The sequence below is a fragment of the Chenopodium album genome, chromosome 17 (genome assembly GCF_948465745.1).
Source record: "Chenopodium album chromosome 17, dcCheAlbu1.1, whole genome shotgun sequence".
Lineage (NCBI taxonomy): Eukaryota > Viridiplantae > Streptophyta > Magnoliopsida > Caryophyllales > Amaranthaceae > Chenopodium > Chenopodium album.
The window spans coordinates 5,385,783-5,406,864 of NC_137850.1; the positions used below are offsets into that span (position 1 = coordinate 5,385,783).

General features: G+C 35.0%; 2 protein-coding genes and 1 pseudogene across 3 annotated transcripts; 2 read left to right on the top strand and 1 right to left on the bottom strand.

The window, feature by feature from the left end:
• The first annotated feature begins 938 nt into the window (after nt 1-938).
• LOC145587483 (uncharacterized) lies at nt 939-4,997 on the top strand. Of its 2 annotated transcripts, none has more exons than XM_081644217.1 (5): nt 939-1,201; nt 1,790-3,290; nt 3,771-4,460; nt 4,559-4,722; nt 4,806-4,997. In XM_081644217.1, exons 3-5 carry the CDS (start codon nt 4,356-4,358, stop codon nt 4,984-4,986), a joined length of 450 nt encoding a protein of 149 aa, XP_081500343.1. In that variant the 5' UTR covers nt 939-1,201; nt 1,790-3,290; nt 3,771-4,355; the 3' UTR covers nt 4,987-4,997. Both variants share the same exon structure in this region; 1 of them encodes a protein (XP_081500343.1).
• LOC145588559 (protein FAR1-RELATED SEQUENCE 8 pseudogene) lies at nt 2,720-3,112 on the top strand (annotated as a pseudogene).
• Nucleotides 4,998-10,023: 5,026 nt separating the features above from the next.
• LOC145587484 (uncharacterized) lies at nt 10,024-18,184 on the bottom strand. Its single transcript, XM_081644218.1, has 3 exons — nt 17,983-18,184; nt 16,957-17,872; nt 10,024-10,490 (listed from the first exon to the last, which is right to left on the bottom strand). Exons 2-3 carry the CDS (start codon nt 17,773-17,775, stop codon nt 10,275-10,277), a joined length of 1,035 nt encoding a protein of 344 aa, XP_081500344.1. The 5' UTR covers nt 17,776-17,872; nt 17,983-18,184; the 3' UTR covers nt 10,024-10,274.
• Nucleotides 18,185-21,082: the final 2,898 nt, after the last annotated feature.

The window sequence follows — 21,082 nt, forward strand, 5'->3', positions numbered from 1 at the left end:
ACAAGTCGGGTTGAATTTGGGTCTGGTCAATAATAAATCGGGTTGATTTCGGATCAGGTTTGTAACGGGTCGGGTTGAATTTCGAGTCGGGTTAGTAACAGGTCGGGTTAAATTTGGGTCGGGTTAACAACAAGTCGGGTTGAATTCAGGTCGGGTTAAATTCGGGTTTTGACGGGTTAAAACGAGTTTGGGTCAATTTCGGTTCAGGTCAATAATTTATGGGTTACATTGGTGTCGGGTCATCTCCAGGTCGGTTCATGTTCGGGTCTCAAATACTCGGGTCTAAGATTGGTTTCGGGTCACCATTTTTTCGGGTTAGACGGGTCGGTTTATAATCGGGTTCGGGACGGTATTTCGGATCGGGTCAGCTTTTGACAGCTCTAAGCCTCTAACTATATATGACATATTTTGTAAGTGCAATTTTATTTTTTTGAAAGAAATAAATGTAATTCTTTAATAAACTAATTATTACTAATTATATATATATATATAATTATATATATATATATATAATTATATATATATATATATATATTATTTAATAACTCATTTGTACCCTTATAATCATTTATTTATATAATATATTAATATCCCATAGTTGATGAATAATCATCCAAAATAAGTATGTTACTCATAATCTAAAGATAAGAAAGTTGTACCAAAACATTGAGCAAGGCACCCTCCTCTAGGAGGATTTCTCAGCCTCTAGGAACTTTTGTCCTAGAGGACTCTACTAAACAGTGGGGCCCACTTTATCAATGAGTTGGCTTAAAAAAAAAAAAAAAAAGGCAATAATGTAGGACCCTCTATGTCATACATTGTCTCTTGTTATTTCCGCCAAAAACAAATATGTAGCGCCAAAGTGAAATTACTTAGTCTTCCCCCCAAAAATTCACAATTTTTTTTATTCTGAATTTTTTTTTGTGTTTGTTGCAAACATTAGTTCGATTTGGTCGTAATCGATAGCAGCCTGAGAATTTGTTGAGCATTTCTTTCACATTATTTGTTTTCCCCCAAAACAAAAATTGGATTTGTTGAGCATTGGATTCTTTATATTTATTTTCTCAATCTTCCCCCCAAACAAAAATTGGATTTGCTCTCTTTGGATTGCATTTTCTCAGATCTGGTGAAATACTTGTGTGGTTGAACGAAGATGCTCAGTGTTGGTGGTTTTAGCGGTGATGGTTGTAGTAATGAAGAGGTTAGTGCACTTTGTATTTTCAATTTCTTCTAGCTTTCTAATTATTTGTTGAATTATTGTGATTTAGTAGTGGAAGTATTTGTGGAAGCTTAAGCATGAATTAGTATTGTTGTTGAATACCAATTTTGTTGTTGAATAGCAATTGTTGGATTGAATAGCAATAATATGTGTCAATTTTTATTGTAATTAATGGTAGTGATATGTTAGGTTGGATTTAGAAATTCTGTAGTTGATGAAGTATATAACATCTGGTGTGGAGGAGGCTGATGTACTGTAGTGTGAATTTTAGAATCATACCACTTACTCATTGAATTGATTAAAGTTTGTAGCATTATATACCAATTATTGATTAGTTGGTATGTGATAGTAATACCAGTTTATGCCAATTACTGATTAGTTGGTATGCAATAGTAATACCATTTGTGCCAATCACTGATTAGTTGGTATTTCAATATTAATATAGCATTAGAGATGATGTTTGCTGTTGTACTCTAGTGTGAAATTGTTGTTGTGTAAAACATAGTAATAGAGTTGTTATATGGTGTAATGATTGATAATGTGAGTTAATTATATAGTTAAATTGTCCAGGGAATGATGTCCAGGGAACGACCATGGATCGAGACGTAGAGAAAATTAGTAGTTCAGGTTCAGATGATGAGAGTTCGGGAGAAAGTAATGTTTGTGATCATATAGGAGGTGATGGTATAGACTTAAATCGTGTAGAGGTAGATGGTGATGGTATAGACATAAATCATGTAGAAGTAGATGGTGATGGTATAGGCATAAATCATGTAGGGGGTGATTGTAATGACATGAACAATGTTGGGGGTGATGGAATTGATTTAAATCAGATTGCATAGGGAGGTGATGAAGGAGTTTTTGTGACTCCGTCGAGAAATGTCCCCTTGGTTCCTCATCCGGCAGTGGGGATGGTTTTTGAAACTTGGGATGAGTTAAATAAGTATTATCGTAGTTACGGTAAGCAACAAGGATTTGGGGTTGTTTGTGCTGGTGGTGGAAAGGAGGTGAAAAAGGAGTTGGGAAAGTCTAAATCAATGGGTACCTATGTGTGGAAATGTGAGTGTTATGGAAGGACAACGTATAGGAGAAGGGTCAATGGGAAGAGGATTGTTGTGCATGATGAGCCGATACTGAAGAAGAAATCGAAGAAATGCCAGTGCCCTGTAATGATCTATGCGAAAGTGAACAAGGCAGGACAATGGCAGTTGAAGAAAGCTGTGAATGAGCACGAACGTCATACCCCTACCCCAGGAAAGTCAAAGCATATTCCTATGTATAAGAAAGAAAATATAACAAAGCATATTGAATATAGGATTGAGAATGATCACGAGTCAGGTGCTCCAATTGGTCAGATTTTCAATAACATGGCTAGCCAAAGGCACGGTGTTGAAAATATGGGGTTCAATAAGAAAGACATGCATAATTTTGGTGAACCGGAAGAGGAAGTTGAAGTTGAAAAATGGGGATGCAGCGGCGATGCTAGAGTATTTTAGTAAAATGACAGATGACAATCAGAATTTTTACCATATGCATAGACTAGATGAATCCGGGAAACTGAAAGATGTGATGTGGGTTGATGCTAGGAGCAGAGCAGCTTATCAATACTTTGGTGATGTTGTGTGCTTTGATTCGACCTACCTCACAAATCAATATGAGTTGCCGTTTTCTAATTTTGTTGGTGTGAATCACCATGGACAGACCATCTTGTTAGGATGTGCTCTAGTGTCTCATGAGAATGCTGAGACTTTTGAATGGCTGTTTAGGCAATGGGTTAAGTGTATGGGTGGGAAACCTCCAGCGGCGATCATGACTGATCAGGATGCTGCCATGAGGAAGGCCATAAATGTTGTTTTTCCTATGCCGGAGACAAGGCATCGTTGGTGCATGTGACATATTATGAAAAAGTTTGGTTCAAAACTTGGTGCCCTTGCCAACTACCCAGAAGTGAAAGAGTTACTTCAGCACGTGATTTACAATAGCTTGACACCCGAGGATTTTGAACAGTCATGGTGGGAAGATGTTAAGCAATTGAAGCTAGAAGGGAAAGAGTGCTATGAGTGGCTTGAAGGTAACTTGCATTTGTATTTGTAATTGTAATTGTATTATATTACATTTGAATCGTGGCAGTTGTTGTTTGTGATTGTTGTACATAAAAGTTATTGCTCATTTTGAACATGTAAATCCATATGTTTGTTGATGTTGATATTGTGCTTTCATGTGTTTGTTGGTTGGTTGTTTCTGTGATATATATGCAGAGAATTTGGACATCTAATTCCATATTTTTTTTGTTAGTTCTACTGTCATAGGTGCCTTGACCTTCAATTTCTGATTTAGGTCGTCTTTAATGTATATTGGTATACCAATGCAGATGCTGTTGGTTTATTGATGGGTAGTGTTGGTATGTCATTAGTATAGTAATTTTGCTATATTTTGGTATACCAATACATATGTTGTTGGTATATTTATGATTGTTGTTGGTATTTCAGTACCTATACTAATAATGTATGTACTGGTTATAGTTTAAGGGTTGTCCTTGTGTTTGTGTTAGGTTTGTATGCGGAGCGAGAAATGTGGATTCCTGCGTACGTGAAGGACGTTTTTTGGGCTGGTATGTAAACTACACAACGGGTTGAAAGCATCAACAGTTTCTTTGATGGCTACCTAAACAAACACACAAGGCTTTCCGAGTTTGGTCCCCGTTATTGTAAGGCAATGGAAAGTCGGGCTAGCGATGAAAGGGAGGCTGATGCAAATGCATCTCGGTATGTAAGGCCTTTAGCCACAGAATTAGGTGAGCATACGTTTGGATGAATTAGGTGTATCTGGAAATGGTTTTGCTCCTTCTTCAGTCGGTACTGCGAAGCAAGTTGAGGATGGGGGAGGGTGTAGCCCTCATGCTATACCTTCTACTCCGTGTTCTGTTAATAAAGCTAGTTGCTGCAGTACTCCCACCCCACAAAACACAACTACCCTTACCCCACAGAACACAACAACAAGTGGATCAAACCCAAGCTCGCAACACACACCAAGTGATCAGCACACACCTTGTATAGCTGGTGTTCTAGACCCCGAACCAAGGGGTAAAAATAAAAAAGGAAGACCAAGGGCTGGTCGATATGTGTCTGCTGCTGAAATGGCTACTGCTGGGAAGAGTGGAGGAGGTCGCAAAAAATCAGCTACGGTGAAGGTGAATGGACAGACTGTGATCGATGGAGCTCCTCAGCACATTGCGCATCAGGTGAATGTTTTTTGCCTTTAAACTTTCAGAATGTTGACTGTCAGGTAGTTATTATTTGTTGGGTTAATATTTTGTTTGTAATTTTTTATTTTAACTAGGTTCCTCAAGTGGGAATATCTCTTGGGGTTTCACAATGCAAACCCAGGCGGTTGGACCTCCAACGTTTCCACCTCCAAATACATTACCGAGGATGCAACACCAACCCGCAAATAACATGTGGTCTGATATGTATGGCCATGCTCAAAAGTTCACCCAAGCACAGGTGATTATTATGAGCTACATTACATTAGTTCATGGTTATAATGTGTCAGTTGTGTAAATAATTTTGTTTTTACTTTTTTGTAGTGGGAACAAATGTATTTTTCTGGAATTGGTAACAACAACACTCCAATATGCTATGATGATGGTGGTCGAATGTTTGATGGTGGTCGAATGTGCTTATGAACATCAGATCCTCTCTGCGAATATGTTTGATATAAAAGCCGATGGCCTTGTAGATCCTACAAATGGAGCTTCAAAATCATAATGAATATAATTTGCGTTGTTAGTTCTTGCTGTTTTTTTTAAATGGCGTAATCTATGATCTTCAAAATCATATTGAATACCAACAGAATCTGAAATAATACCATCAGCCCAGTTTGTTAGCATGTACTCGTGGTGGTTTGGCTAACAATATCATCAAACAATATCAGGGTCTACCAACAACAACTGAAATAATACCATTAAACTTGTTACAAAATATAATTCCTACCTTTCCTTAGTAGTAGCAAAATATAATTTACAATGCATTCCGGTATACCCATAGTAAAAAAAAAAAAAAAACCCATCAGCCCATGTGTTGGTATGCATCCGTGGTATTAACAACCCTCTGATGGTATACCAACTTAACCTCAAAGAGTACTAACATTCAAACGAGGTTGGTATACTAACTGAATCAAAAATAATACCAATTTATAATATCATCATCTAATACCGTCTTCACCTACTATCAGCATCATAACAGTAAAAATGTTTTCGAACCCAAAATAATTACAGGTTGCAGTGTATTGAGATACATTCAAATCAGTTCCCTTCCTCCTTATCCCAAGCCTCTACTAACTTTTGAACCTCCGCACAGCGTTCGTTGGACGAGCAACGTCACCCAACAAAAGTCGCGCTCTACCAATCTCAACCGTCTCCTACATAGCATTTAAGAAATGTTTTTGAATACTCGTAATAAGGAAGTAACACAAACTGCAAAACAAAATGTAAGTGCTTTACAAACGGCCAAGCAAAAAATAAGCAAAATAACAAGAAAAGAAAGGTCACTGCTGGTAGAGTAGAAGGTTGAAAGTTCTTTTTGCCACAGCAGCAGGAAAGGCAAGCAACAAAGATAAACTAATGCTAATACCCAAACTAATAGCAACCAAGATAACAATCTATTTGTAACATCTCAAAAACAACAAATTAAACTATATTCTATCAATTAGTAACCATTTTCCATACAATTACACAAGTAATAAGACAACATTAGTCGAATTTCCCCAAATTACCCAAATCGCATAACAAAACCCTAACTTCGAAAATGCATATACAAATAACTTACTCGTACGGGGGAGGATTTCCGGAGTGTACTTCGCCGGAGTTCAGTTCGCCGTTACAATCGCCGATCGCTCTGTCTTCGTCCCTTAGCTTTGTCTACTCTCTTCTCTCTTCTTCACTGAAAGGTTTTTGGAAAGGGTTTCTTCTCTCTCTTATTTTATTTTTTGATCTGCATTTCTCTCTCTTCCCTTGCAATTTTGAATTGCCTCTTCTTTTTTTAAACACTTTAAATTAATTCAGCAGACAAGTTCAGAACAAAGAGGGGTCCACGTACGGTTGAGAGTATCCGTCAGTTGTAAATTAATCCAACGGTGTTCTTCTTTAATTACCCACGTACGGTTGAGAGTATCCGTCAATGATGTATGAGTAAGTTCGTGATCATAAACAAACCGGGGTTTGCGATCGATCAAACTACGATTGACATCATAAAAAGGAACCGAATAGGTATCTTCGGACATCTCTACATTACAAAAGGAAAAACATAAACAAAAAAAATTAACAATGCATATTATTAAGTTTATGCATAGGGATGAGAGAGAAACCTCACAAAGTAAAAGCAGAGCACAAAAACAAAATAAAAGTAAATAGAGCTTGAAAAAAAAAATGCATATTTTTAATAATATTGAGAGGAGTAGAAAACATTCATAGAGCAAATAAAAACAGAACTTACACCCACAAAAGAAAAAAAAAACAATAAAAAGAGCTTGAAAAAATAAATTGCTGAGGGATGAGAGAGAAACCTTCACAAATTAAAAGCAGAGCACAAAAAAAAAATTAAAAAAAAATAGAGCTTGAAAAAAAAAATTAACAATGCATATTATAAAGTTTAATAATATTGAGAGGAGTAGCAAACATTCACAGAGCAATTAAAAACAGAGCTTGAACCCACAAAGGAAAAAATAAACAATAAAAAGAGCTTGAAAATTTTTGAAAAAAAAAATTAACAATGCATATTATAAATTTTTCTCTCTCATCCCTCTGCAAAAAAAAATCTTCTCTACACCTCCCCACTAATACCTACACCACCACAAATGACATCCCCATAGACTGTACTACACTGCAAATCTTTTTTTATTTATTTAATTTTTTATTTATCGTCGTACTATTTCAAAAACAAATCAGACACAAAGTAATTTCAAAAACAAATCACCCTCCTCTTATAAATACACCCTTTCATCTTCTTTAATTTCATCATTCCTTGTTTTATCTCTCTCATCCCTCTACATTTCTACAATATTTCAAGCTTGCTTTTACTCGGTCAAGGTTTTTCTCTTGCAATTTTTCAAGTTCTACTCTGTGAAGGTTTCTCTCTCATCCCTCTGCAATTTTATTTTTTGTTTTTGTTTTTGTGCTCTGCTTTTACTTTGTGAAGGTTTCTCTCTCATCTCTCTGCAATTTTTTTTTTTTGTTGTGCTCTGCTTTTACTTTGTGAAGGTTTCTCTTTCATCCCTCTGCAATTTGTTTTTCAAGCTCTATTTTAAGCTACCTTGCCTAACTCTTAAACATGAAAAAACTGAGGTAATGTACCTGCTGTAACTTTTATTCATGTACCTGTTTCCTGTAACATAACCTACGGATCATCTGATGTGCACGAAAAAGGCTCCAATATAGCTAAAAGAAAACACACTTTCCAGCATTAATAATTGTAGAGGAGCTGAAAAGGAAACGAAAACCTTTAACACTGCCTGGGGTCTTGACCAATGCCTGCAAGTTTCAGGACTTCATATGAGACTATGTTTTTGACATAGTTGGTAGGGTACTGTACTAGAGGTAAAGTGTAGAAAACTAAAACTTTGCTTAGTCTTATTTGTGCGCGAACGTGCAACATACAACTGCCCTTGAGAGAAACATTGGCGAGGAAGATGGACTGAAAGCTAATCTAGTGTTTGTCCTTTAGATTTGTCAATCGTCATTGCAAAGCTTAGCTTGATAGGAAACTGGAAAGGTTAATTAGTCGAGCAGATGGTCGCAAATCAATTTGAGGTATAAAGACATGCTCACCCTTGCAGTGGCCAACGACAATAACACATTCAATGACATTTGAAAAGAACCTCTTACATATAAGACGTGTGCCATTGCAAAGTCTAGACAAAGGCAACAAATTTCGCTGTTGGGTTACGTACCAATTCATGAGGACTCATTCCTCCAGTACAGAGCTTATTAATTGCATGTAATGTATCAATTAAGAATGAGTTTATACAATCTGCATCCTTATTCATTGGTGTTAGAGTAGCCCTCTTTGTAAAGATGTCACAAGGAAGCTTATCTGCACCGATCTCAGGGAATGTCTCCGCTATAAGCTGGGAGATAGAATCCTTGTCAGAACCAATCGGCTTTCCAATTTCCTGTGTAGCCCTACATAATCAGTTTTTTGTAATATTCGAGTAAAAAAAATGCATTTCAAACTTCTGCAACATCAACCTAAATTAAAGTTATACAACTAATTCAAAATTACAATGCAACCAACTTAAACACTTCTCTTTTGAAAAAAATATACAGTATATAAAGTATAAACAATGTAAAAACTACGATGTTACAAATAAGTAATAAAAAAAACGATGATGTATAACACGTGAGCATCCAAAATCATCAACTTTTTTTTTTTATAAGAACATCATCAACATTTTTAATAAAAAAAACAAACAATTGTAGTTTTTTTAATAAGAAAATTATAAAATGGGTAAACAAAATTGGATCTGGGTCTGGAGGTTAGACTCGGATCTAGATCCGTTTTTTCCAGCAGGACCCGCATTCGACGGGTCTAAAATATGAAGACTCATATCTGTGAAAAACGAATTTGTATCCACGGATTCGGATCAAGTCCAGATCCACTGTCATCCCTAGTTATAGCCCTTGGACTTCATTGTGTTTACACTTTGATTAATTATGAGTCTCACACAAACTTCAATACATTTGATGACTTCCATTAGACCACATGTCACCTCTTTATCACTGATCTGAAGAGAATATTACTAATAAAATACTCTTTCTATCCCTAAATTTTCACTAATGAGCAACTAATAATATTAATGGTTAAAGTTTTACATTAGCAAATGTATACAGTCAAAATGGGAAGAACATTTAGAGATGGAGGGAGTATAAACACACTTAGCTTGGCCGATTTAAAGTCACTACAATTTCAATCCTACAAGTCTACAACCAACTGGTAATAGGTTGAGTTTGCATACTAGTCTTATAAGTTAGTCTTTGTCTTAGTCTTAGTCACTCCCCCCCTTTTCTCTTTACTGCAGAGTTTGCAACTGATAGGTCTCACCTCTTTATGCTTTGATGGGTATCGTGGATGAATTTAAACCGTTTTTACTAATAATTCTATACAATATTCAGCTTTACTCTAAAAAAATTTAAAAGCATTTCAGGCTATCCAAATGCTCAATTTATACTAACAGAGTATTAGACTATAAAAGATGTTGGCCGAGTCATAGTTGAATGATGCACGCTTAATCCCCTTCTCATCCTTTTTGGCCATAACATTACTTATTAATTATTATATATTCGTATATGAAATGTAATTTGTAGCGAAACCTTGTGCAAGTGTGAATGTCTAATATTTGCCCCAAAATTGCATCGTCCACCTAGTAGAGGATGCCTACCACTGGACCAAAGTTCAAGCTATTCAACTCCAAGCAAATAGCTACGCAGCCGTGGTCTGTGGATATATGGAGTATCATAAACACGAATGCACTACAAGATGATGTTTACGCAAGATTAATCAAACTATTACAGCAAAATTGTCAACCAAGAGTAATTGCCAAAATACAAAAATGTTCTGTGAACATTAAACTACAAAGAGAGTATAAAAAAAATTAAAAAAAAAAATAGAGTACTTATTCATACAAATCTTTGCAACTTGGGCCTTTTTTAACTATATCCAACACCTTAAAATTCTTGTATTCACCAAGATATTATTTTGCTACTGGTGATTTATAAATTCCTTTTCCACAGATCTGATGTTGTACCAGGCTACCAGCTATTACTCAGAATTGGAACAAAATGAAAACCACTTAATGTAATTTGAAATTATCAAAATTTTGAACATAATGATACAATACAGTCTGACATTCTAACTAGCCTGAAGCTGCTCCTCAATTAGAACTACAAACCTGAAGAATGCATGTATATGTGTATGATGCCACGTTTATCACTGAATATCTGTACCTTTCACAGCAATGCACTCATAAATAAGTGGGAAAAAAATGAGTAGCTCAACATAAATTAGGTCACACTGCTGCTATTTTTTTGGTCATTCAAATCCTGGAAGAAGGTCTTTGCGGCTTCATATGTAGACCAACAAATCGCTGCAGCAGGAGCATGGAACATCATTCTAGGAGACCATCCCCTCATGAGCCCCCTGTATCCATCCTTTTTAACTATGGTTTTAATAACATCCCTTATTGAACCACTAGTGAATCTATCACATCCACAAACGCCCTGTGACAAGAGTCAATACTGGGGTATTAGGAAGGCAAAAAGGGGTATTCAGGTATTAGTAAAACATAGATGACAAATAAATAATACTCCCTAACAAATTACCATCAATACTTAACTTTCATATGATTAATTATTACTACATACATTATGTCTTATTTTTCAATAAAATAAAACCTAATTATCTCCACACCTACATTATCAAAAGAATAATAAATGACACCTAAGCAGGATATCACCTAAAGCTACGTGTCATTAGTCGAAACTAATCTGAAACAAAGAAAGTAAGGTGCAACAAAAAAATCACAAAAAAATTCAGAGGATTATACTTGACAGTAACATGGCTTTACTATGTACTTGTAGGTGACGAAGCTTAGACTATCACTATTTGCATCACCTGTAAAGTCTCAATATTCGTTCATCCACATAAACTTTCAAAGAGATTCATTGATGGTAAATGAGAAGAATTGAAGCATCCTGATGGAAATATTGCACAACAGTATTAAAGCAAACAAAATATATTCGATGTTTAGAGTTGTTTGGGATAGAGTGGTCATACTCACCCCTAGGAGCTAGGGAGGTGTGGCTGGCTCTATTGTTTTTATTGATTTCTAAGGATGCCATGTTTCTTTTTTACAAAAAAAAAAAAAAACATGGTTGGATACTTAATCTTTGAGTTTGAGAGGTTTTGTATTAAGCTGCAAGAAAAATCTGATATTTCAATCTACCTTCACAAGAAAGGTTGTCTGAAGTGCTTCATGACATTTTACACAATCAAGAAAAAAGAACACCACAAAAGCATATCAGCAATGATGATTTAAATAAGAAAATGATGTATACAACCCTCAAGGCTGCTGCATATAAGAAGCAAAAGGAAAAAATAGTGAGCTAAATCGAACATTAATAGTGCCATGCATTCCTAAATTACGATCAATTTAAGAATTGTAATAAATGCTTATTTGCAATCCTAAACATCGCACATATCATTACCCATTGACGAGTAATATATACAACTTTCCAAGAAAAATGAAACTGTGTCTGTACGATAGAAAAACATCCTAAAAATGAAAGCTTTAGACGATTCAATAATTCACTTTAGCATAATAAAAAAAGAAAAAGGTCCATTGCTTTAGCTTCAAAACACATCAGACCTACATAAACTCGAATCATAAAATTACATTTGCATTGGTTTTAAAATAGGGTCCAGAGCAACGGACAGTAGGATAAATTTGGCAAGTGCTATTACATTAGGCATATTCAATATGGAAGAAAATGAACAAAATTTTGGCTAAGTTCATTAAAGAAACTTCACCAAAATAGTACTTAAAATGAGTAAAATAGCTAGCTCTGCTTCTCATTTTTCCTGAGTCAGCATGCAACTTTTAGGCCTCTCTTTTTTGTCTAGGCTAGATTGAAAATAGGATTGTGCTGATGTTGATATAGACTTAGTTCAACAGCAGAATTTTGCTCTTGAACTTGGAGATTCTGATGAAGCAAGGTCTTACTAAAGTGTTTTGTATCATATCATGATATTTTGCATCAGTAGGTTTTTTTTGTTAAGAACAGGATCTCACATAGATTGCTGCCTTGTGATCTCAGATTTGTCTAATAAAATACAAACCTGCTACCAATAGAATGCTTATTATCAGGAAAACCATGTTGCTTTGTTGTGTTATAGCTGCTACTTTAAAATGAGCTTCAACTTTAAAATTTCTAATATGACTCTGTACATATGCCTATCAATAATGTAGTGTGGCTAAAAAAACACTGAACTTTGATCTGAATATAGCGGGACATAACCCTTTAGGCTCAAAATCCAATCATAATGTACAAAAAGGAAAGTGGCCTCTAGCCTTCTAGTGGTTTCTATATTGATATATGTTTATCTTCTCTCTATCTCTCATTTCTACTTAGCAATTATTTCTTAATATTTTTTTTGTATTTGTTGAGATAATAATTAATTGTTAGATACAGCTGCTGCATCATTTTATGAGTTATAATCCAATCATCTAAATATGTTGGTGTTGATAGAGAAGTTTAATGCATAAATTTTTTAAAAGAGAATTTAGAAATAGTAATAATGTAATAATGGGAGTTAATGAGTAGTTGAAAACTCAAACGATAGAATATTCAATCTACGAAGGGGGAATTCCCTTTCAAAGTAGAAAATGAGAGGCAAGTATAATTTTGGAGAAGAAGACAATGTATTCACAGACTTGAAAAATAGATTAATTTCAAAAGGTGTGATACAGACCAAGACGCAAAAGCCCTTGGAGCCAAAGCGCAAGGTGAAAACGTGCGCCCTTTATAAATGAGGCATACAATATTTATAAAATAACATAATTTCTATTTACTAAGTCTAAAAAAAAGAATTCTGAAAAAAGAAGTAAAGGGTTTATGTGATCAATAATTTTTTTAAAATAAATTTGAGGATACATGATATATCTCTCCTCTAATTTAAACAATGGTATTTCCCTATTAAAAAAAAAAAAATGCATAGTCGATGCGCACCTTTTGCAGGTCTTTGCGCCTACGAAAACTAAGGCACAACCCAAGCACATTCACTTTCAATTTTATACATCCTTTGTTTCTATTTACTTGACCCATAGCCTTGGACACAACATTTAAGGAGAGGAGAGAGAAATTATACTTTTGTGGCCCTTGTTGCACATGGGTTACCTTATTACCCCCAAAACTTGCTCCCATGTGCACTTTATGAGGGTAATTTAGATAATTTAACTACCAAAAGCTTACCAAATATAGTATAGGTCAAGTAATATGACATTTCCATTTTAGAAATGTTAGTCAAGTAAATAGAAACGGAGGAAGTACTAAATTGCATGTGTTTGGGTTGTGCCTTATCTTCTATATACTGAAATTTTAAATTTAAAACTAAGATAAATTGAACACCAAAGAGACATTAGTGTGAGTAAAACACTACTAGAAACACATTTTGCATGTCAAAAAGAAAGAAAAAATTGATAGTTAAAAATTAAGCTAGTATAAAAAATTATATATGTATGAACAAAAAATGTAATATACTTCTCTATATATCTCATTTATAATATGTCATGTACTAATACAATTTTAATATATCTCATTTACAATATGTCATGTACTAATACAATCTATTAATTAAATATCATTGTATAATATTTTCATTTAAATGAATAATTAAATCATTTTTTTATTTAAATTTTTTTTATCACTGTCTATTATAGGTTTAAATTCTAATTTAATACAAAGTTAATATGTAATTTTTTAAAATCAATGACATATTGTTAGCTTTAATAATGCAACTGTATATGTATGTCGTTTTGCATGTATGAGTATATTTTTATCGATTATTTTAAATCTAGTATTATTCTAAACCATGACAGGTAATATATGTCAATTAAACCTTAAGATGTGGGGTGATATAAAATGATTTAACCAATGACGAACAGAGAGAATGTGATTTATTTGAGTGGTTATATTCCGTGAATTGGGTGGTTGTTATGACGATCCAGGGTATTTAGAGTATGGGTTGAGGTTTTTTTTTTTATTTATCATTCTTATGATGGTAGTGACGGCAACTTCTACAATCCACAATAATGAAATTATTCAGAAAAGTAAGATGATTGATACAATATATATTTTGACTGTCATTAGAAAATAACAGTACCACAAAGCTATTCCACAAGCCACATGTTCAAGTTGAGTTGAGCATTCTAACCCATGATCTTTATTTTTCTTTTTTTTTTAAAGGAATTCTAACCCTTGATCTTATGTTAATGGAAATGCTCTTAAAAAAATAATAAAAATAAAAATAAAACTTCTAAGTGCTAAATACTAAGCAATTCCCTTTAAGTGAATTCACCATGTCCCCTTGGGTTTATAGCTCAATCCGTTACAATCCTCATCACAGACAAGTGAAAACACAAGTCACATTTGCTAAAGTCCCAAACACACACTCACTAGGCAGTTGGCACTATTGTGCCTTAGTTTTCCTCACTCTTAGACTCTTAGTGTTCTAGCTTGTAGGAAGATATGTAGATCACAAGTGTACAAATGAGCCACATGGCCTAAATAGGCCTCTCAAGTCTCTAGCCTAGGATCTTCCTTGATCTAGAACAATTTAGCCTCCTTACTAGGATATTTATACACAACTCCCTAAGACCATTCTACATACATCCCTCAAGTATATACAAGCATATTCTGGACAATTCCTGTCTAATATATTCTAAGAGCTTACATAACATGTAAAAGAGTATACCAAAGGGTTTCTAGAACCTTCCAACAAGAAACTCCTTCAAACTTCCATCAAGAGTCTTTTAGCAAACCTTTGAGAAGTTTCCTATATAGACTATATACCACCCTGAACAGTTGGACTCCATCAAAGGCCTTCATGCTTCTCAAGTTAGGCCCAATGCATATTTGCAACATCTATCATAAAAATTATTTTTATCTTCAAGCTTATCGATCATACCAATGCTCCCTACCCCCAATCCCCAATATGGTAGCATTCATAATCATATAAATTAGACCTAATCGTGATAATGAAGTTTTCCCAAATTATCATCTTTGTTTTTCATTGTGATAAACAAGGCTATGTTCATTACCTATATGTCCAAATAAAATGTCCACTATCACAACAAACATTCATATCCTAACACATTCGTTTGGACAGAATCTACATTTAATAAACAAGAAAGCGAAGTAATTCAAATTTTATTACTGCTGACTGTGCTTAGGTAAAGTTAAGATTAGGGTAAAACTAGGAAATCATGTAAAGACTGACACTGTTTCTCTCATTACTTGACAAAGATCGAGCGCAAATCAATTGTCAACCTAACAAACTATAGTACTAATCCCAAAGTAACCGACCAAAAATCAATCCACAAAGGGAGTGGTTTAGCAAGAATTAATCAACCCAATCAGACTAGACCCAATATGAACCTGACCCGCACACTTAATTTGATAGCTCTACCCTAACCCCTTTTTCCTCTAACAAAGGATGCTTTGCATAAATCTTTAACTAACAAGATGTCGCAGACTTGATCATTAGCAATGGCATGATGGAATTCAAAATTAAAATTAATAAATCCTAAAAATCTATTGTTTGTCCTAATCATCACTCATTCGCTCACTTGACAAATATATAACTATTAACAATAATTAAAACATGGATTAATGCTGTCATAACCGTACAATTTTCATCTTCTTAAGCAATGTTTTCCGAGCAGATTCTTTTTCTTTATTTAAAAAAAGTTGTAATCCCATTTACTTTATCTAATACCTAAAGACTTACGATGGCTTTGTTCCAATAGATAAACAATAATCATCATGGCTGTTTCATTCGAAGATATGGTTAAAGTCCAGAAAGAGGGAGAGGCAGAGAGCTGCTCAAATTGTCATCACTCACCCAATAGCTTAGAGTTAGTGGAAGGAACATATAGCTTTATCAAATGCAGTAGAAGATATAATGGGAGATAAACTTTGGGATTCAAATTTAAACATATTTTTCATCAGCTTATGTTCCCTTTTTCCTCATACTCAACTTCACCTCTCCAAAGTAGCTAACTTTTATCAGCATTTAAAAAAGAACATACAAGATCTATGCTGAAAGGAAGAGGCTTTACAGCCATGTTATGAAGCTGAAAGCATTATGGGATTATTAGTGCACCCAATTGTAGGATGGAGGATGGAGACTTAGACTTGATCTGTGTATTGATGCTGAAAGGAAAAGGCTTTACAACCAGGTTATGTGGAGCCAAAAGCAATACACCATCATCAGTCCACCCAATCATAGGACGGAAGACGGACAGCATGTAGACTTTGACTTGATTAATATATAGATCCTTCACTCTAAAAGAGTAAAATAGGTAAGTTTTAGTAATGAAACTTTTCCTTTCTCATTTTAAAACGTGGTTCTGATTACTTTCTACCACATCAATCTGATTTAACATAGACTCAAATAAACTTTATTATTGAAGTCTGATAAGGTTTATGTATTATTAATTTACCATTCATGTTCTGAATTAAAACAGTTATACATAATTCTTATTACAGGCATTTTATAGCATGATTAGCCCATATTAAATTTCTTTAAAACATTCCATAGCTATAAGAACAATTTATTTAAAATAGTGGTTCCGATTACTTTCTACCACACCAATCTGATATAACATAGACTCAATAAACTTTCTTATGAAGTCTGAAAAGGTTCGTGTATTACTGTTTACCATTTATGTTTTGAATTAACACACTTATACATATTCTTATTACAGACATTTAATAGCATGATCAGCCCAATTTATTACTTAAAAGCATACCATAGCTATAAGTAACTCATTAGTTACTTTAACCACAAAGTTCAAACCAAGCATTCAACACTAACCAATTAAGTCCACAATAACACCAAGCAAACAATCAAACATTATAACTCAATCAACACCAAGAACAAATCAAAAACAGAACAAACACTCACCTGGCATTGCAACTGTGTCTTGACAACATCCAACGGCGTAGTAATCACAGCAGCAAGCGCCCCAGCAGCTGCCCCAGCCGTAGCATGAACAATCAACCCCTCATCCTCATCATCCCCCTCAGTATGATGAGGAGAAACCTCCCTCAAACCCTTCTTAGCAGCCTCATAAGTAGCGAAATGCACCGCAGTAAACGGTGCATTCATGATCACAGTAGTCCTATACGACGCATAAAAAGCCCCAAACCCTTCCTTCTTAAAAACAAGCTTAACACAATCCCAAACCCCTCTATAAGCCCCACCATTCCCCCCACTTAGCTGCAACCTCTGCTTCACCATGTCCATTGGAGTCAACACCGCGTCACTCATCACCGTAGCACAAACCCCGGATGCAGCGTGTGCTACATGATTGTTAGGGTTTCCACCCGAAAACTTCTTCTTACAAAACTCATACATCGAGAAGTACACAGCGTGAGCCGGGCCGGCACCCAGTCCCATTGCAGCAATCCCCCGGTAAAGCCCGGCAGTCCCATCGGACTGTAGAATGGACCGAAGAGCGGTCCGAACACCGACAGTTTTAATCGGGCAAGAACCGAGAGCTTGCATTCGGGTTTTGATTGTGTCGACAGGGAACATAGCCATGTGTTCGGCGCACCCGGCGATTGAACCTGCAACCATGAATTGCCAAAAGAGAAGACCGTCGTGGTGCGTGTGCGACGGCGAAGGATCCATTGCTAGCTGCGGCGGCGGCGGCGGAGGGTGGTCAGGGAGTGGGCGGAGCTCGTGGTTGTGGAATTTAGGGCTGACGTCAGTTGTAGCCATGGAATTTCGAGGAGAGAGAAAGTGGAAATCTACAAATCTGGATATAGATTAATTTGGGGTTTCTGCAAAATTGGAGGAATTTCAACCTACTACAACTCTGCAAAAATTATAAAATGCATATTATGAAATTGCAAAACAAAAATTAATTAGTTGAATTTGAAAGGAAAAGAGACAAACTTTGATTAATTAATTAATAAATTGAGTCACCTAAGAGCGAAAAAACTGGAAATTGGAAAAAAATTCCAGAAAAGTTGGAAGAGTCGTAGAGCAGAAATTCTTTGTTGGTGTTAAAATTGTGGGAGAAAGGAGAAAGACGACCTTTTTAGGGGTTTTACGACGAATAAAACCCCTAAATTTGGCAAAGAGTTGTACAATTTCTGAATATTAAATGCTTATTGTGGAGAATCTATCCATTGGTAGTGCGACAGTGTCATCAGAACTTGATACCAAAACTTTTTTTTTTTTTTTTTTTTTTTTTTTTGTCTTTTGTCTTTGTGGTAATTGCAAATTAAATTTCAATACATCAATTTTGTAAGATTTAGATCACATTTGTGCAATTGTGATGGTTAAAAAAATTACTACACTAGTAAGTGTCGTAGACTTGTACTAGTTAGGGATGTTAGTTTGGCATGTAAATTCATCTTATTCGTTTTATTATTCTTAGTTGTAAACTAGTAAGTGTTATTACTTATTCGTCTCGTATCTGTCTTATAAATTCATCTTATGTAGTAAGGCAAGGGTAGATTTTATGGTGTACTTGCTCTAGCATCATATACATTCACTTTGAATTCAATTGGTTAGCGTTTTTCTTGTGCACATATGCTTAATCAACAACGTTCCCTCTGTTTCAAAATAAATGCTCCACTTTGACTGACATACTTGCCAAATGCCAACACATAACTTAGTGTTGGCATGTCTTTGTTAGTTTGTTACTTATCTCATTTAAATCCACGCAAAAAATTGATGTGTTGATGTTAAGCTATGTGTAAGTGTGATAAGTTAAGTATGTGTACATGGTACTATACATGCAATGTTATGCATGCAAAAGGGTGCTATATGCAAAGAATAATGTCTTAAATATGTGATGACCTAGTATAATGCATAATGAGCTAGATAATGATCATAATATACCAAAAAGTAAGTCATTATTACACTTAGTTTCTCTCTTCCTCACTTATTTATTCTACCAACTGGTTTTTTCTCTTTTAGAGGTCTTTAGGTCAATGCGACGATTTCTATCAGAAATTGAGAAATATAGCGACAATATTAAGGCTCGAGGTTTGTTTAAGGTGACAAAGGTCGATGAATCGGAGAAACCAAAGTGTTTTTTGGTCCCCTGAGTTGGGGGTATGTTTATTTGGTGTTTAGAGAGCCAATCAATCCCAGAATCTCCTAGTATCGGGAAGAAAGCTCTAACCACTTGAACTATTCCTCACTCTCTGAGTTGGGGTTATCACTACTAGTAAAAAATTAATTTGTTGCTATTAATTTGCTGCATTTTATGCATTTCGCTGCAAGTTAAAGTGGGTTTTACACATAGGTACTTGTAAGGAAATTAAAGTGTGCCACGACAAAACAAGGGAATGAAATGTTGCTTTTAAGATGCTTTTTGTCCGAACTCTTTTTTTTTTATTGAAGACATTTCTAGAAGAAAGGGAAGAGAATTGGTAGGGGGAAAAATAAGTCGCACTAATAATAAAAATCTCTCAAATGGGAACCCTCCCCCCCCCCCCCCAAAAAAAAAAAAATAAAAAAATTCATGTATTGGTATTGTTATAAAAGTGCAATATATAGTTTATCCCACATCAAAATGTATAAATAATTTTGAGAAATTAAAATAAAACATAAGATCTTAAGTAATTTGTATTAGAAATATATTGATAAAAGTTTATAAAATATGATAAGTATCGATGATTTTGTTGTAATTGTAATAAAAGGAAGGAGTATGAGTAAAGTATGATGGAGAACTTGAACTAAATGTGAGATATTATGCCCCCTCAAAATAATTTTAAGGTAATTATTATGCGAGGTCAATGATAAAAATCTCATTAGAAATTGAACAATATTATGAAACATAACAATAGATGCAATATCCACAAATTCATAAATCTTAACCTAATTTCCTATTCTTATAACCACAGCCCGAAAACAAAAGTAAATCCGATTTCAGTTCTTCATAATTTTTATGCAAATATTACATGGATGATCCCTTAAAATAAGCTTTTCAATGATATATCATAAGTCCAATTCTAATTTAAAATGAATGAGATATGATCAAAGTACTAAATTCGATTTGAAACTGACACGACTGCACTTTTTTGTTCATATCATAGTATATAAAATATGATATTGTTTTGGTTCCAATTATCTTGAAAATTAGACTTCCGGAGTTTTCCAGCGATATATTATTTGCCTTAATCTGAGTTTGGGTTTAGGATAAAAAATTATGATAAAACAATAATCGAAAAAGAAAATGCGTGGACTTTTCGAAATTGTAGGTGAAAAAAGCCTAGAATAGACGTTTCTCATCTCGAATTTTGAAAACTCTTGGCGTTTAGCCTCCACCCAAAAAAAACACGACTTTAACTCCAACGATGACATTACTCTTGGCCAGTGGTGGTTTGTTGGGAGGAGAGAATGTTAGATTGAGTTAGAGGGATGAAAATCATGAATACATGTAACTACGTGAGGGTATATTCATCCATTCAAGTTTAAAATGCGAACGTTAACTGATAAAAACGTCGTTTAATTTTTCATCGGTAAAAATCAACTTTAAAATTCCAAACTTTTTTATACAGTAAGATACGGGGTTCCCCTCCTAACACATGAGGGGGAGTTGTGCCCGGTTAATTTGTCATATTAACATCTTTGTTAATATGCTTCTCTCTCCTCTCCTCCAAAAGCAATTCCTTCTCTCTCCTCCCCTTCCAAAGCATTTTTGTCTCTCTCTTTTGCACAACCACCGTTACATGACCACCTTCGGGGGTACAATCTGGTTTACTAGCCGGTTGGCCAGCAAAACAAAAGACAACCTAGTTGCAAAATATGTAAATCGTGCGGCGGTGTTAATTGTCATGATGGTGGCGCTAATGGTCATGCCGTGGTATTAATGGTCGTGGTGGTGCTAATGGTCTTGCGGTGGTCGTGGTGCTAATAGTCGTGCGGCGGCCGCGTGATGGTGTTCACGGACGTACAGTGTAAGTGTGTGATAAGTTAAGTATGTGCTCATTGTACTACATGCAATGTTATGCATGCAAAAGGGTGCTATATGCAAAGAATAATGTCTTAAATATGTTATGACCTAGTA

Excerpts from the sequence above, each read along its gene's own strand:
- LOC145587483 (XM_081644217.1), top strand. The coding sequence starts at position 4,356 with ATGGCTACTGCTGGGAAGAGTGGAGGAGGTCGCAAAAAATCAGCTACG. Across the intron at positions 4,461-4,558 it reads CTCAGCACATTGCGCATCAG|GTTCCTCAAGTGGGAATATC; the intron begins GTGAATGTTTTT and ends TATTTTAACTAG. Across the intron at positions 4,723-4,805 it reads AAAAGTTCACCCAAGCACAG|TGGGAACAAATGTATTTTTC; the intron begins GTGATTATTATG and ends ACTTTTTTGTAG.
- LOC145587484 (XM_081644218.1), bottom strand. The coding sequence starts at position 17,775 with ATGGCTACAACTGACGTCAGCCCTAAATTCCACAACCACGAGCTCCGC. Across the intron at positions 10,491-16,956 it reads AGACACAGTTGCAATGCCAG|GGCGTTTGTGGATGTGATAG; the intron begins GTGAGTGTTTGT and ends CTCTTGTCACAG.